Source organism: Pterocles gutturalis, unplaced genomic scaffold (assembly GCF_000699245.1).
Source record: "Pterocles gutturalis isolate BGI_N339 unplaced genomic scaffold, ASM69924v1 scaffold9946, whole genome shotgun sequence".
NCBI classification, from domain to species: Eukaryota; Metazoa; Chordata; class Aves; order Pterocliformes; family Pteroclidae; genus Pterocles; species Pterocles gutturalis.
The window spans coordinates 110,101-128,144 of record NW_010097827.1 but is presented as its reverse complement, the minus strand read 5'-3'; the positions used below and the strand labels follow the sequence as shown (position 1 = coordinate 128,144).

Here is an 18,044-nt window from a genome sequence, read left to right as displayed (position 1 = left end):
GGCGCGAATCTGCTGCTACCCCGGGAAGAAAGTTCCCCGGAGGGGAGCGGCACTTCTCGCTGCCCGTGAAGGACGGGGCACGGCAGTGCCCGAAAAGCTGCGGCCTCTTCGCGTTGTGGGCAGAGATCCCAGGCAGCCCGGAGGAGCTGAGCGGTCGTCAGGTTTGGTGACCTGCGTGGGGATAGGCGAGGGAGGAGGTCAGTATGAGAATTTCTGGCCTCGCAAGTGCTCAGAAGCCAAGCGGACGAAGCCCCCAGCAGCCTGCCGTCGCTGACCCTGCTTTGAGCAGCAGAGGTTGGGTGAGATGACCTCCCCGGGTCACTTCCCAGCCTCAAAAAATATGGATGCTGTGATTCTGCGAATAGGAGCAGGAGGGCCAACCAGCACGGCAGGCTGGAATGTCCTAAGCTCACATGCTTCCTGGATGCTGCATGTTGTAGACAGAAGGGTTTTGTACTCCTCACATAATTTGGTACTGCCTCTAAAAGTCTGTGTATCCAGAGAGAAGTCCAGTTAAGTCTTAGGGAGACAGGACTGATGTATGTCACTTTGAGCTCAGGATCTGTTGCAACAGCACTACTTTTTATTGGGTTGTTTGCTTGCTTTGTAATAAGTTAATAGCAGATAAAATGCGAACATTTGAGTATCAGAAAATGAAATGGTATACGTAAGCTATGAAAAAAACAGCAGAGATGATACATTTACCCAGTAGTTCTAGCAAAGCACTGTTAGAAATCATTACCTTTCTTTGTATTGTGTGCAACCAGAAATTCACATTTTAAGCCTTTATTTATTAAAGAGGGTAATGAATACAGACAAGAAAAGGCGTAAAATATGCTTGGGTTTTGTTGCTTTGCTGCAGCATTGCAGTGCTTATTTTATAGTTAAAGAGCACGTTGATGTCCAATGAAGTCTCTTGTTAGTATATTCAAATCTAAAGGAAAACAGAGGTGATGGTTAAATAACTATAGAGTTGGATTTTGAATAATCTTGTTTGCTTTTGATCTTGTTGTAGCACTGGACAAAAATGTGATAAACTTATGTTCTTTTCATGTCGATATCTTTCAGATTTTAGTAGCACGATTTTGACAGGAGAATTTAGGCTAAAAATTTTGGAAGCAGAAAAAAATATGGATTAGTCTAAAAAGAGGCGGTCCAGAATTGCCTGATTTATTTAGTTTGTACTAAAAATAGGTTCAAACACTTTTTCCTCTAAATGTTGCTGATGATTCTTTTTAAATTTTAATCATACTAATTTGTTTCTGTGATTGAATTTTCCGTTTTGTGCTTATGGGGAGGATGATTTACAAAAAATTCTAATAGATTTGCAACTAAATACCAATTTTAATGAGTTTAAAGCTTTCTGCATGAAAGGGGTAGGTCACACCTGTGAAATGCAGTTGTAGCAAGCACTTTTTTTTCCCAGCTACACGTAGTTAGAACTTGGTTTGTAGTTGCTTTAGGAGGGCACACTTTAGGAATTACCTGTTCTGGGAGCTTTGAACAACTTTGGAATTTTCAAATATTGAAATATTTTTTCTTAAGCATAGGTTAAAATCTTACTTTATAGACCATGAAAGTCAGTGATGATAGACCTTTACAAACTGTCTGTTATGCAATAACACGTTTTATGAAACTTTATGGGTATCGTGTATTTGCGTAATGGATAAAATAGTGTTTAGTACTAATGATTATAAGTGCATGTATTCTTAGATTGTGTATATTTGGAGAGGTAGAGTGTAGTTAACTTGTTGATATCAGGGAGCTAAGTATAAACCACAGTTTGAGTAAACACTTTATTGTAAAATTTAATCCTCCATTTTCTGGATAAACTGACTTGGCTGAAGCAAATATTTTTGGCATTTATTGTTCGGCAACTTGGGCTTAAATTCTAAAATGGTCAGTAATGTAAGGTGGCAGTTTACTGTGTGGCAGTGGGAGAAGTAGTGTCCTCACTGGAGGAGGAGAATGACTACTCTGAGTACAAGGTATGAGGAGCTGCTGACATGCTGCTACTTTGTACCAGGTAAAGTTTGATGCACTTGAAGAGGAAGTGGTTGTGACTAAAGGCCATATCTAAACTACTCAAAACCGTGTTTGTAAATACCAGCTACTTTAAACTAAAGTTGCCTGACCTCCTCACACCATTGTGAGGTTTGGGTTGGTTTTTTTTTTTTTTTTTTTAAATGGAGGAGCCTGCCAGGAGGACTCCTCAGTTGTAGTTGAGTGCGGAAGCTGTTGATGCACAGAGGATGTGCCCACTCTGCTTAGTTCAGGAACTTGTCACAAGTAGGTGATGAGTGCATGTGAACTCTGTAAGGCTAGGAAGTGGGAGCTATTGACCAAGGAAGTGAGGGGAGGCTGTTTTAGAAAACGAAGTAAATGTAGCAGTAACGTGGAAACAGTTTTTAAATGTTCTAGTACTGTGAGACTTTGTGTATATCGTTATTCCCTTCCTATCTCTCCATTACCTTTACTTGCCAAGTAGCTTTTCTCCTCTCTCTGCTTAGAAGCTGATGCTGTTTGCATTCATTGCCTGTTTATGCGCACGTCTGGTTCCTGTCAGATTACAGGCTTGCTTCAGTGGGACTGTTGGAGTGAAGGAAAAATGACTGAGGTCTTATCTTAGAAACACCTTGAGACTGTTGGACGGGAATTACTGTATTAAAAGACAGGGCAAGTTGGGGTCCATTATGTCAGGGCATGCATCTGGCATTTGTGATGCATATTAAGATTATGCAGAGTCTTGGCTTTCATTTTCAATAAAAAAGTATCTGGCATGTCAGGCTGTAGAGATAACCTTCCAAGTATGACCTGAGCTTAAGTGAGGACTACTTGAGACTGATGTTCCTGAAGTCGAAATGTCAACCATAACTGTTTAATTACAAACCATTTTTTCTGGGGCTTTGAATGGGAGTTAGGATTGGTACCGAAGCCCATGGGATTCGTAATTGAGTAATACAACTGTATTATTCTCCTGAGAAGAGAGGACGTGTACAAAAGAAGAACAGATTGGAAAACAGATTTCATAAGAAAAAGAAACGAAAGGCATAAAAGCAATATTTTCGGAAAGTAATGTCTCAGTACATTCTTGTACTGGTGGATATGACAGCGTTATTGAATAGTAAATTAATTGATATGAAATATGATTTTATTTCCTTGATGTCTCAATAATTAATCTTGGTCTTTAATGTGACACCCCAGATTGCAGGCCTGATAAATCGGCTGTTGTCTGACTACAAAAGAACTAGTTTGTACAGGGGAAGTAAATGAAAAACACACAGAACGTAGCTTCACTTTTATTTCTCTCTTCATTATTGTTTGGCTTTTGTGAATTTTGTGGGGGAATGTTTGAAAAACTCTGCATTCTTCTTGCTTAAAAGTTGTTTTAAAATAAACTCAGAGCAGAGGTTACTTTTTCTTTTTAAACAAACTTTGAAAAGAAAAAAGCACCTTTTTTTCACAACATCAGCATAGCTAATGAAAGGACTACTTAAAATCTGTGAAAGTATCAGTTTTACTTTGTGGAAGTCATTTGGAGTATAAGCAAAATATGAAACTGTCTTCCTCATCGGGGAAGGATGATGACCTAACTAAAAGTTATTGTCATTTTTAAATACAAGTTTTCTCCTTTTTATTCTACAACTGAAATAAATGCTACTTGCATCACATAAACTACTCCATTGTTAAAGGTGATCTATTTGATAACAAATGGTGGAAACTTAGAATCTTGAATCTTGAGCAGTGTGAATAACCTGTATCCTTTTGGAAATAATTATCTGACTATCTTTTGTCAGGTTTATGGCTACTAATGACTTGATGACAGAACTACAGAAAGATTCTATCAAGCTGGATGATGACAGTGAAAGAAAGGTGGTGAAGATGATTTTGAAATTACTGGAAGATAAAAATGGTGAGGTGCAAAACTTAGCTGTCAAATGGTAGGTATTCTTTTTCTGTTGCGTAAAGAATTGTTTAGTGACTGAACAACATAAAGCACTTTTGAAAAACTTAAAGGACCACTGCTATGCAAAATAATTGTGAAACTGATGTCCACAAAGGAGCCCTTTTACTTTTAGGCTACCTGCTTTAATTGTAGTTTCTTACAGAACTATCTTTTGTTGACATTGCAGATTAATATTTGGAGTTTCATAGGACAAATTGTGCCTGCAGTCCTTGCTGAAAAGTATATGAATGACATGCTTGTTCTTTGGTGATAATTCTTGAATGCTAAATAGATTTCAGAAGTTTATAATTCATTGGTAGTTGCCACATTGATATTTGACTGTGAGAAGGTAGATGATGTGTAGGGGAAAAATTGTAGTATTGGAGTAGTTTTCAAAAAGAAATAAAACAATAAAAAGGTAAATATATGGTCTTGGTTATCAAATATGGAACATAGCTCTTCACTAAAATACTGTATTAGTGGTTTTACATGCTTTACGGGAGCTGTAAACATTTCATAGGGTCAGGGTGCAGTTATGTACACTTTAGAGACTTGTGTTGCTTCAGTAACCTCTCTTCCTCTGTTTAATTTTACACGTGGTGTGGCTTTTCCAGAGCACCCTTTGAAGAGGTGCTACATTTATTATCACATGCTTTTTGTTCTTGGCCCTTCTGACTCTTTCTGTGCCCTTTAAGGAGAGCCTCTCTGTTAGGAAGCTTCTGATGTTCCTGAGAGTGTTTCTTGTTCATCGTCCCAGGGTTTTTTTCTAATATTCTGTCTATGCTACTTATATTCCATGAGATGTATATTGACATAAACTTGCTGCAGAGGAGCTTGGGACAGCTTTGAAGAGGAGTTTCACATTGTGACTACCTGAGTTATTTTGTTTCAGCTTGATATTCTTCATAGTTTTACCTATGAGACTAGCAAAGCAGAAAATTAAAGCCTGTGTGTATATCTGCTGATGTACTCAGAAGCAGTGTTTGCTTCAGCTTCTGAAATATTTTAAGTGATGGTAACCAAAAGCTTGCACAAACTAGTGTACTTAATCAGAAGAGTAGGTTGTTATGAAACTTGGCTTAAAATTCTCTTTGTGTGAAATAGCGTTTTTTGGAAAAGTTACGTTGCAGTATACATGCAGTACTCATCTTTAATGTACATCTTAACTTTATCCTGCAGCTTAGATTAATGCACATGGACACAGCTTATATATCACAATCTTTAATGACAACACTAGAATTTTGGTCCTAACGTACAAATGATGTTTTTTAAAATATTAAAGAAATACTGCAAAGGGAAGAGAATGAGAAAATAGATGGCTGCCTGCGTATGTGCTCATGCACATGTGTCCTGTTCTTTTCTTATTAACCATTCTTCTATTTTTCAAGTTTATTTTGACATATTGATAAAATTCTTGGGTTTAATTAAAACAACAGGATCTATTGAAAGTTAACAGTCTTTCTGAGAAATCCAAATAATGTTAAAGAACAGTGTTAAATTTACTGTAATGGGACAAGAAATATGATGGAAAAGTTTTCAGGTAAATTGTGGACATTCATCTAGAATGTGTATATTCTTGAATGTATCAAGTTGTTTTTTTTTTTTTTTTTGGCATCCCAATCACTTGCAAATATGCTTTGAGGACCAAAAAATACCCTAAAGGAGTCGTCTTAGGGTAGTGCATACTCACAGTATTGTTCCATGCTAATTTTAAGCCAGTCTAAGCTAATGCTGCTGCTCTGCTGTTCTCGCCCTCCTTGTCCCTTTTCTTGCACTGTTGCTTCTCTGGTTTTGTTGTAGACTGGTTTGGGGACTTAGTTTTCTTCTGGCCTAGTGCTCTGCTCCTGCAATCAGATGAGCATTGATAGAAACAGTAGTGGGGCTGAGGGTTGGAGAGGTTGAGCATTATTAAGCTGTAGTTAATAGTTAGTTGATTGTAGTTAATTAAGGTAGTTTAACCTGATGTAAATTCTTCCATCTACTGCAGCACTGGTGTAGGCCCGATTTGTTGAGAAGTGAAAATCAGTTGGCATATTTTTCTTGACTTTTTAAAAAAAAGTCATTTTGTGTTGTTGTTCTTTACTTGTGTATTGCTGTTATGGATCAACTGGCACTTTCAGCTGAGGAAAACATGAACTGTGTTTAGATTTCTTTATTGATTTAAATGCTCTAGTGAACTTCAGAGACTATGAGCAGGAACTTTCCTCAGACTGATACTTGATGATCCATTTAAGTATAAATTCCCTGTCTCATAGAAAAAGGATTTAAGACAACCCCATGTACCTTTGAATCTGAAGTTGAGACAGATTTTTTTCCTTGAGGAAGGGAGGGAAGATTTGCAGAGCTTCCTGTACAGGTAGATCAATGGAAACACTGTGAATGGCAAAGATATTAATCACTTCTTGAGCAGGTAAGAACGCCTTGCGGGAGGATCACTCTTTTAAGGTTTGATTCTTGAGGTCAATGAACAGAGCAGATTTAAAACAATTCAGAGTAGTCTTAAAGCAGTATTTAGTTTTAGACAAGTGTAGGAGCAACAAGTAAGCAGTGTTCCTGCCTTATCCGCTGCTTGCTTTCACATTAGGGTAGGAAGGACTCCGTTCGTTAAAATGCTGATGAACTTGTTTCTTATGATCTTCAAAGCACACTAGTGGTTTTGTTCTTGATCCTTTCAGTTATATTACACTGTTTTTGGACAGGATAAAACATGTTCTTTGGTTAGCAGAAGTCAGGTTGAGAGTTCATGGATATTTGTGTAGGTGTCTTGCAAGATAATTGTACAGTTTATTTCTGAAAAAAATGGAAGTTAATGAACTGCCTTAGTACTCTTGAAGTAAGAGTCAACCTGATCTTAGCTTTGACCCTACAGAAGGGAAAGGAGTGTATTCATAAAGCTTCTGTTATTGCAGGCAGTAGACGCAAACTAGGTCAGTAACTGCAGGTTGTTCACCTTGTTTTTCTTAAGAGCATGTAAAATTTTAAATGTATTCTTGTTGTCTGGATTCTTTCTGGAAGTGCTGTTTTTTGCTTACAGCATATTCGTAGTTGAAGGCTGTTCGTGTGGTCCAGCGTAGCATCCATCTTATGGCGGTGGTAGTTATACTGCCTGTAGCTCTATCCAAGAGTATGTGCATCTGCATTAGACAAGCAGTATGGTTTGTCTAAGCGTAGGTATTGTGTTGGATGAACTGTTTGTTCTTCATTGCTGGTAATGTTGGTAAAGTTATGCTGTCCCAAGTTGCACATTAATTGTTTTATATGTTTAGTGCTGCAGTTTAAGGATGAACTGCTTCTCATTTTGAGCAATTATCTATGGCTTGATACTCTGCTGTTTAAACCTATACTCACAAATTTTTATTGTTTCACACTATGAAGCATTTCCTGAAACCTGTAAAAACACAAATGTGCACATGTGCATACACACACATGTGTATATGAAAAAAAATAATGGGATTAACGTAAGTACTTTTAGTGATTCTTCCCCTGTGATCCTGTAGTTCATCTGCATTTATGAGTGTGACTTCTTTGGGCAGTAGTAGCTCTATGCAGGGAACTCTGCTTGGTGCTGTGAGTGTGAGTCATTTGTGTGAACAGGATGATGCGCATGTTGGCTGTTGTGTGGCTGATGCCGGTCAGCAGCTTTAAAGCATTTTGGATGCTGTGGTAATACACTGCTGCACATCACGCTATACTTATGATTTGAATCAAAATTTTTTTCCACTTGTGAATTTTAACTCTTCCTTCTAAGTAAATGTACTTATTTAATAGCCATGAAAATACGCCACTTTGAGACTATAATTGATTATGAGTTGGTGTCCCTCTTCCTAATACACTATGAACACCTTTATTTTCAAATGTACGCAACTTAAAGGAGACAGTGTGTTATAGCAGTTGTTTATTTCCATAGGCAGCTGAATGAGCTTTTGACTTTAGGAGAAATTGGACACAAATTATTGTCTAGTGAAAGGGAAAAGATCAAAGAACACTTAAAATAATATCCGAAACTGCCTTTAATGTGTAAAATGCATACTTAAGTTCAAAAGCTTTGTATTCAGAACTGATTTTACAAAATAAGGTTATAGTTTATTTTCTACTTCTGATAAGCTCAGTTTGTAATCTGAGACTAATAATACGGTCTGTGATATCTACTGATTTTAAAGGCTAGAAAAGCTTGAGGCTTTTTTAAAATTCAGTCTCTTAAAATTTACTTCATAATTGGTGTGTCAGCTTTATTGAACTGATAGTCTGAATGAATAGCACTGAAGATTCTAACGTGGGTAAAATCTGGTTTAACACTTTCTAAAAACTGTAATTTCAAGTGTTTGTATGAATGACTTAAATCACTTCAGTGATTTGGTCATCTTTGAAACATCAGCAAAAAAGTGTTTCCTGTACTTAATTGAGATGGATCTAATCGACCAGCGTTTGCTCTTATTTTAGTTACTCATAGGTTACACTTGAAGAATAGATATATGTAAATTAGGATTTAGTAATTGTTCAGTAGCTCAGGTTTGAAAAAAAAAATCTTTACCAACATTTCAGATGTTTTCACTTATGGAACAACTGGTTATTTTGGTGGAGAGCTGCTTCTAGTCTGTCATTGCCACCTGGAATCTAACCAACCAGATGGCAAGCTAGCTTGCTGTTGATTAAAAGCAAACTTTCAGGATTGCTACTCTGGAGGCTTGACATATTTTTGAAAGGATACTGTTACTTAGTTTTATATGAATATGCTTCCGTAGTTGTACATGTGCTTGTTTCTGCTCCCCAGTGCTTCTATTACAGTACTTCTGTTGGAGCACGCAGCATTACAGATGTGAAGTGGTTTCTACAGATTCTGCACTTGCACCTTTGTGTACTGTAGTCTGTTGATGGAAACACACAGGGAATTTATTTGGACTACTGTGGACAGACATCATGCCTTGGAATTGTGATGGTTTCTGTTGTAGGTGATTTGTGCTCATGTCATTTGCAAAACAATTTAGTATGGCTCAAGGGTAGAAGATGCAATGCTGTGAGTAGCTGCTGACTGATGGTGTGTGTTTGAAGAGAAACTAGTGATGTGTTAATAAGACACTGAAGGGAAAGCTTGGTTGAAGAGTGAAATCAGGTTGTGGAGAAGCCTATGAGCTTTTTTGAGCAACTGGGGAAAACATTTCAACTTTTAGTGATGCAATCAGGGATGGCTTAATGTATTGAGTCTGAGAACTAGTTCTTGGTAATAATCTATCTCTTCTTAAATGCTCGTGTACAAATTTGTCAGGAATTTTTCTGTTGGAGGAAAAGGTCTTTACCACTATCAGTGTCAAAAAATATTTTTGTAATATTCCAGTATTCATTTAACATGATTGAAGCAGTAACATGACCAGTTGAGGATTTTGGATATGGTCCTCTAAACCCCTACTTTCAGTGGTTTAGTAGCTGCAGAGATAGCTTTCAGAATCTAAAGATTGCAGTTCAGTGCCATTTTCCTAAATCCATAGGGCAGTGCCAGGTTAGGGCCTGAGGTCTGGCTGCTTCTAACAAAGGGTGCTCTGTCAGAGCTGTTCATTTCTGCAGGAGTAGATATACCTGCTGAAGTGAATGAGAAATCGTTCCATTACATCTTTGTTTCTGTGCACTTAAAAGGCTTCTTTTTACACCTTTCATCAGATACCAGTCAGTATCTCAATTAACAGTTCTCTTGAGATAATCTGTATGCAGTATCTTCTAGAAATGGTGTACCAAAGTTGGTTTTGTGTACTTATTTTTAAAATATCTGCGTATCTCTGTAGGATACTCTGCAAAATGAGTAAATTGCAATCTTCCTGAATTTGTGGCGTCAGGGTGATTATCATGCATCAATCTCAGATGTCTGAGGACTAAGTTGGAGAGTTAACCTCAGTGTCAAATTAGTTTGAAGTTTTGTGCATAAATAAAACTTAGTTGTATGTGATATTTCAGTGCCTGTTTTTGGTAAATATGTCTTGCCTTTGCTTTTTTTTTTTTTTTTTTTAAATTCCCAGATTGCTTGTATTTTCAGTAGGTTTTACCACACAAGTAGGGTGATGGTGGGTAAGGAGAGAAGGAAACCAAGCAGGTTACAGTTTGTGAAAGAAGGCGTGGAAAGCAGTAGGTGAGATTGTTTTGGGAATTGCATATTCCTGGGTGTTAGTCTAAGTGCTGTGCCTCAAGCGCAAATACTGTTTTGAGCTCATGAGGGTAAAGCATTATGAGTGTAGCCATTGAAAGAGAAGCTCCTAAGTTTGCCTGACGCGGTTACAGACCATTAATGCCAAAACTTTGAACCTTCCTCTGGTTACTATCCTATTGTAAGTCACACTTAGTGCTTGAATGCAAGGGCTTGCTTTATATAATAGATACTTCTCCATTGACTGTGTCCTCCTCCTGTTTGCACTTCTTGGCTGCTGACTTTTGCTTCTGTTGAGCATTTTTTAAATGATGATTAGCTCTTGCTGCTGTGAATTCTTAGACCTGTGAATGAAGGGTAGTAGCAGTGGGGTACATACAACAGGTTTTTGGATGGAAGATGTGTTTTGGTTTTGTCCTACTGTATAGAGCCATGTCTTCTAGCTGTCCAAGAGTGAAGGCCATAGTGAGTCCAGCTGGAATTACTGGCTTTCAGTCTTCTGAGTCTCAGCCTAGTCCTCCAGTCTAGCTCCATCCAATCCAACAGCTGTGTGTAACGGTTTAGTTTGAGCTGTTGGAAAACTGTCGGGTTTTTTGTTTGTGTGTTTGGTTTTTTTTTGTTTTGTTTTGTTTTGTTTTTTTTTTTAGAAAATGGGTGAGCGGATTGAGTGGAACAATGGTTTTTGAGGGTCTACAGTTGTCCTGGAGTGTGAGCTATATGGTGAAGAGGGATGACTTTGGAATGACTTAGAGGACCTCTAAGGTGTGGGGAACTCCAAGTGTGTTTGGGAGCCTTTGTGGCAGGAGGAATAGAAAACTTGTTGCTCTGAGACAGAAGAGAAGACTGAGTTTCAGAGGAACTTGGAATATGTGGGTCTGGATTTACCATGTAAGTGTTTCTAAACTGTGTTTGACCAGACTGTTACTCTTTTTTTTTTTTTTTCCCTCATGCACACTCAAAAGGACAATTGCTCTGACCAGAAGTGGGGATCGATAAAATGAACAAATTCATTGTAAAATTTGGCTATACATTAATAATTGATTAATTAATTCAATGTGGTCCAAGGTGCCAAGTCGCATTAAAAAATTGAGATAATACAAAGCATGTGCAGGTCACCAAGTAAAATTAATACAAGATGATATTTCCTTGTTAACAGCACTTTTACACATCCTCAGATCCCACTGCTAAAGCAATGCAGGAATTTGTCTTTTCCTCAGCAGTACCAGCAAGGTAGTAAATATGTGGAACTGCCTTGCTGTCGTTCTTGGCAAATACAGTACTAAGCTCCTAAACTGACTTCAGTACCTTTATGCTGAATGCTATGGCCTCAAGTCTTTCCTTCTGAATAGTGATCTGTGACCTGTGTGTTTCCTTGAAGCTGCCTGTCTAACAGTTTTATTAGCTAGTATTTGACCCAGGATCCAACTGTGTTCTTGGAGAGCTTGAGTTAAACTCCAGTGCTATTTCCAGTAAAACGAGAAAGACTGTTTCACTTAACATCTTGTACATTTTGTGATTGTCTGTTAATATGTGTAAGTTTAGAAAGGAGCTCTCCTTCAGACTGTAAAGACTCAAGGGTGATTTTTCTGTCTTAAAATATTTGTGGGTTTCTGTAATACAATAGTGTTTGAAGTAGATTATTTAAATACTAAGCATAAAGTAAGTTTTGCCCAAGTAGCATAACATAATTTGGTTTTTGGACTATCTGCTTTCAGAATAATCGTTTTATTTGAGAGCTTAGCATCCTGCTAGCTTGGACAGAATTTCTGCTTGTCTATAAATTATTCCCCCCCCGCCCCCTAGTTTTGTGTAGTTGACTTAATGCCTGTGTTTTTTAAATGTGAAACTTGCTCTTAATTTAGAATATTTTTAGATATCTTACGAAATAAAAGCAAAACATGTTTTGCCCCATTATAAGGGGCAAAGATCACTACAGTCACCAAGATCTGAAAGTAAGTACTTTGCGTCCAGTTTCTTTCGAGTAATCTGGTACAATTAGAATATAACATATTGATTTTATTCCTTTTACTTGAACTGCATATTAATATTTGTTAATTAATGTTTAGCTTTGTAGCATGATCTGGCAACTCCATTATGACATTGTACAATCAAATGTATGATGTTGGAAGTTCTCTTACCACCTTTTCCCTAGTGTCTTGAACTTGTTTTGTTTTTGTAAAGTGCTTTGAAAGGCTAGTTTTGGGGAGGGGGAAAAATATTTAACCTTGTGTATCAAACTAACTTATGGCTGAATGGTTTTGGAAGTTTGATAATTGCTGTTTGTTTCAAATAAAAAAAAATTAAGTGCAAATTAATATATTACAACCTTCCAAATATTACTATTTTTTTTTCTAAGCATGGGTAAACAGTCCATCTTTGGACAGGATACTCCTTTTGCACTTGACAAGGAATTGAACTAGGAAAATGCTTCTAGTTGTAAGTTGGTTTATTGTTAATTAAGTTAATCTGTTTTACAAATAATTTCATTGTCTGCTTGTAAAACTTATACATACTTCAATGTTTCAATGAAACCATATGGTCCTAAATCATTGCATTCTCAAAAGTCTGACATAGTTGTAGTGAGTAGTGGCATATATTTGAAAATTTAAACTTTGCTTTCCTGATCTTAGTCTTGTTTTTGTAAGAAGTTAGTTTGTTCATTTTTTTCTGTAGTGTTTCATTTTGACTTCAGCTCTCCAAAATCAGTGTTCACTAGCCCTACAGAGATTGATTTAGTCTCAGTTAGCTTTGCTAGAATCAACTTTAATGAAAAGCAGATGTGTACAGTATTGAAGTACATTGTGGAAAAAACTGGTTTATATGGAGGCATTACATTCTAAAGTAGTCCTAATACAGTCAGTTTGTGATTGGCTTTAAGATGTGCCTTCTTCTGCATTTGTTCATACATTGATTTCTTCATATTTCAGTTTTGTAGTTCTGATTTTTAGAGAGATTTTTGGTGAACATTGTGTACACTGTTCAAGGGTAAATACAAAATTTGTGTCCTCTCTTGTAAGCCACAAACAGCTATGATTTTTGATCCATAACGTTTGTCTCTGTTGGTTGCAGTAGGAGACGTGGCCTCTTAGCCCAGCACTTAAAACCACTTAAATGCTCTCTGTCCTCTCAGCACAAATCTGATGGAACTATTGCACAGTCTTGCTTTGACTTCTGTACTGCCAGTTGGGCCCTGTCTTTGACAAGAACTGCAGCAAAACTTAAGCTTTTGAAAAATGCTTCCTAAAAAATAATAGCCTTCCACATCTTCCACTCCTCAAAATCTTAACTGGGTTATTTTGATACAAACGGCTTGCTTAATAATGTCCTCACACTTTACAACTCATCAAAGTTCACACTGAGAACATGTATGGAGAATGTCTTGAAAAACTTCTGTGATTTCTCAGCATGGACAAAGTTGAATTCAGCGGTGATGTGCGTAACTTGAAGTGTGTGTCACAGGAGGAAAAGTTATTGAGAATCAGGCTGTAGATGTCCTTGGTGGGACATCTGGAGCAGCTGCAAAACATAACTACGGGTGGGTCTGTACACAAGGCCAAGTCAGAATTATGTCCATTATCCCTTTAATTCAGAAGAAAATAAATAGTTTTCTGGAGATACTTCTGTATTTCTGTTAACTCTGCTGTTGGCTACACTTCTAGTTCGTTATTCCCACAGTTTCTGTAGATGGTCCTTCCTGCTGCTGTCTCCATTCTTGCCTCAAGCCATTGCTTTTTCTCCTATGTGACTGTTGCACACAGCTCCTTGTCCTCCTGCCCTCACTTCTGTCAGAGTTGGTGCAGAGCCTAAGCTTCATGTTGCATCTCATCTCTAGTGCTGATGTCTCGTTAGTAAGTGTGCTTTCTTGATGGGGTAGTAATGTTATGAATGTCACCACAGAGCATTAAAGAGAGCAGCTTGCAAGACCAACATACAGAGAGTGGAAGCTTACAAAACAAGGGAGCTATGTCTTTCAGAGTAGTTACTGTATGTGTAGGCTAACTGTACTGTTTTTTGATGGAAGATGATAGGAATGCCTATAGCATGGCTTATTTAAAGCTAATTTTTCAGAATTTGATGTGTTCATTGTTAATGTAGTATGTTTGAGGGAGTTGAGTTAGATTAAAAGATTTGGTAATTTAAAGTATTTCAAAATTAATTTCCCATTTCTGTGCTGCTTTGCCTGAAGGCAGGTGTTTTAAAAATAGGGAGAAACTAGATAAGCAAATTTGGAGTGAGAAGTGGGAGGGGTAGTAGGAGAGAGTAAGTTCTTGAAGTTGTTCTTATGGAGGTTTTTCACAGGTGAATGGAAGGAAATAGAGACAATATAAGGCTCTGGTTTTGCGTAACTTCCCTTTTGGAACAGAACGTTAACAGTGGACAGATGCTGAAAGTTGGTGATAGGGCTAGGAAGATGATGAAGGATGCTGTATTTCTTAGCAATGAGCTAGATTATACTGGGACATCTGTGGTTTTAGTATTTTGAACAAGTGGGAGCATTTGACAAGTGAATACGAGATTGTTGTGATCTTCAGAACAGTTGGAATGACTGAAGACAATTCAGGAGAAAGAGATGTTACTGTGTGCTGCGTGTATAGTGGTTCTGGGAGTCTCTTTGAAGGAGAGCATGCCATGTCATTACTACTTAATTTTACCATTTGCATTCTATTAGGAAGGCACTCTAAGGTATAGAGTGAATCTGAATGTATATCAGATTGAACCCAAGCTTTGTGTAGAATAAAGCTGCAGTAATTAAGGTTGCTTACTTGTCTGTGCGTTAAGCAGGCACTGATGATCAAGCACATAAACTGATGGCTTTGGCTAGGTAACTTTTGTTATAGATCTTGGCATTAAGTGAGAAGTAAGAGGGACTCTCATTTTGAGACTGAAGCAGAAAAGTTGTGCAAAAACTGTTTCCACCACTAGATAAAAACCATGTACTAAACCAGTATTTTTGCTATGTTTATGGAGACAGGTTATTAACCCAACCGGTTGAAGATTTTGAGATTTTAAAATTCTGCTTTATATTGCTACCAAAATCAACCTTAAGTTTGTGACTTGAATGCAAAATACTGAAATAAAATGAGAGGTTTTATTTAGAGTTGCAGATTTAATACTTTTCTTCTGTTTGTACAGCCTTGGCCCTTTGGTGAGTAAGGTGAAGGAGTATCAAGTGGAGACCATTGTAGATACCCTCTGTACAAACATGCTTTCAGATAAAGAACAGTTACGTGACATTTCAAGCATTGGCCTTAAAACTGTGATTGGAGAACTACCCCCAGCTTCCAGTGGTAAGGCATTTTGTACTGAAAAGTATCTAGTTTTATTGTTTCATTACTAAATAAAAAAATGCAAAATCTGGGTCCTTTAGTGAAGAGGATTCAGTTCATTTAACATTGGAACTAATTTCTGTCAGAGGAAAAATGTGTGGCACAAATATCCTTTTAGTTTCTCCTTCTCTGACTGTGTTTCCAGATTTTACTAGTTTAGAAACTTTTTTAACTTAAGAATTGAATTAATGTGAAAAATAAGCTTACAGTATATGGACTTCAGTATAACAAATTGAATGTAAAAGCTTCTATTTTGATAATTGTCTGATGGAACATGTCTAGGCTGTAGTAATAGATAAATCTTATCTTGCTTTTTGATTGATAGTATACTTTAAAACTTGGGTATTTTTCTTTAGTGATCTGATTTCTTCTCTCAGTTTCTGGTAAGTGTTTTGGAAAGTACCTTCTGTTTCTAACAATTACCTGTTAAATTACTGAAATGCTTACCTGCAGTTTTAAATGAAGGCAGTTTGTCCTCCAAAAAAAATAGTAATGATGAACATCAGTTAGTGGCATTACTTTTTTTATTCAAGTGCTTTTCAGATACTGTAGTGTTGGATATGAATGAGAATAGAGAAGTGATTAAAAAGACTTTGGAAATGAAGTTTTTGGAGGCTGAAGTTTCTTAAATTAAAAAAAACTCTGATTTTGACATCCTTTCTTGAAAGTTTGCATGTAAGTCTGCTTTTATCAAGCAATAGTGAGATGTGTAAGCTCTAAATAAATAAGTACTTTTAAGTAAATCAGTTTAAGCTTGTATTCTTTTATTTGCCTACACAAAACAGAAGATTTTTGCGGTGGAAGTAAATCTCAAACAAAAACACAGCAAAATCTTTCGATTAGTATTTCTAATACAAAAGGAATCTAGGTGTTATTTCTTGCTCTCAACTTAAATGTAAATTGTTGTCTTTTTTCTTAGCTTCTATGGTAACACATTTGTCTGTCCAGTTGTTATATTTGGTTTTAGTCATATATATTTATGGCTTATTGTTAACTGTATGAACTATACTTAATATAGGTTGGAATGGTGTTAATTTCACATCTAAATTCCCACAGTATGATTAAAAAAACTTCATGCAAATGAATATGGGCGCTAGCCGTTGGGTAGCTGTTACCATGACTTGAGTTTCTTCTCTTCTCCATAATTATTCTGAACAACATTTGACAGTTGGGGAAAGGGAGAACTATGGAGTTGGGCTGAAGACATTTTTACTTGAATTTTAAGACACTTTGGGTATACTTTTTTTCCCCTTTTCTCAAATGTTTCATCAGTGTTTCATGTACTTATTATTTAAGTTGCTTCTTGTGAAAAATAATTTTATTTTGCTGTTTTGTTATAGAGCTGTTCTTCAGGGGTTGCTCTGTCTACTTCTGTGCTTCCCCTTACCTTTTAGTTTATTCCTTTATTTTACCTATCCCTTCATTTACTGCTCTAGACTTGTCTTGGCCTTCACTTTCCATCGCTTGCCCTGCTAAAGGCAGTGACCTGTTGTGTATATCTTATGGGACAGTTAAGAAGCCCTTCTTCTGAGAATGTTTCTGCATAGATAGTATTTCAGCTCTACTGCAGAGCATATATTAAATTAGCAAACAAACTGGCTGTTCAAGATTGTTTTGTTGGGTGGGAAAAGCTTCTTTATCATAGAATCATAGAATGGCCTGGATTGAAAAGGAACTTAAAGATCATCTAGTTTCAACCCCCCGTTGCCAACCACTAGAGCAGGCTGCCCAGGGCCCCATCCAGCCTGGTCTTGAATGCCTCCGGGGGTGGGGCATCCACAACTTCTCTGGGCAACCTGTTCCAGTGCCTCACCACCCTCTGAGTGAAAAATTTCCACCTAATATCCAACCTAAATCTCCCCTCTCTTAGTTTAAAACCATTCCCCCTTGTCCTGTCACTATCATCCCCTGTAAACAGTCACTCCCCCTCTTGTTTATAGGTTCCCTTCAAGTACTGGAAGACTGCAATGAGGTCTCCCCGAATCCGCCTCTTCTCCAAGCTAAACAAGCCCAGTTCCCTCAACCTTTCTTCACAGGAGAGGTGCTCCAGCCATCTGATCATCTTTGTAGCCTTCCTCTGGGCTCGCTCCAAGAGCTCCGTGTCTTTCTTGCACTGGGGACCCCAGGCCTGGACACAGTACTCCAGATGGGGTCTCACAAGAGCAGAGTAGAGGGGGAGAATCGCCTCCCTCTCCCTGCTGGCCACCCCTTTTTTAGTGCAGCCCAGGACATAGTTGGCCTTCTGGGCTGCAAGCGCACACTGCTGGCATATGTCCAGCTTCTCGTCCACCCGGACCCCCAAGTCTTCTCCGCAGGACTGCTCTTAAGGAGTTCTTCTCCCAGTCTATACAAGTACCTGGGATTGCCCCGGCCCAAGTGCAGCACCTTGCACTTGGCCTAGTTGAACTTCATTAGGTTCTTATGGGCCCACTTCTCCAGGCTGTCCAGGTCCCTCTGGATGGCATCTCTTCCCTCTATTGTATCAACTGCACCACACATCTTGGTGTCATCTGCAAATTTGCTGAGGGTGCACTTGATTCCTGCATCTTTGTTGTTGATAAAGATGTTGAAGAGCACTGGTCCCAAGACAGACCCTTGAGAGACACCACTTGTGACTGGCCTCCACCCAGACATAGACGCG

At 37.8% G+C, this 18,044-nt stretch overlaps 1 protein-coding gene across 1 annotated transcript in view; it reads left to right on the top strand.

The window, feature by feature from the left end:
* The first annotated feature begins 805 nt into the window (after positions 1-805).
* Positions 806-18,044, top strand: part of CAND1 (cullin-associated and neddylation-dissociated 1) — a 31,301-nt gene continuing 14,062 nt past the window's right edge. The window contains exons 1-3 of the mRNA XM_010086664.1: positions 806-825; positions 3,798-3,941; positions 15,210-15,364. Of these exons, the coding sequence (XP_010084966.1) occupies positions 806-825; positions 3,798-3,941; positions 15,210-15,364 (319 nt within the window). The remainder of the gene's footprint in view (positions 826-3,797; positions 3,942-15,209; positions 15,365-18,044) is intronic.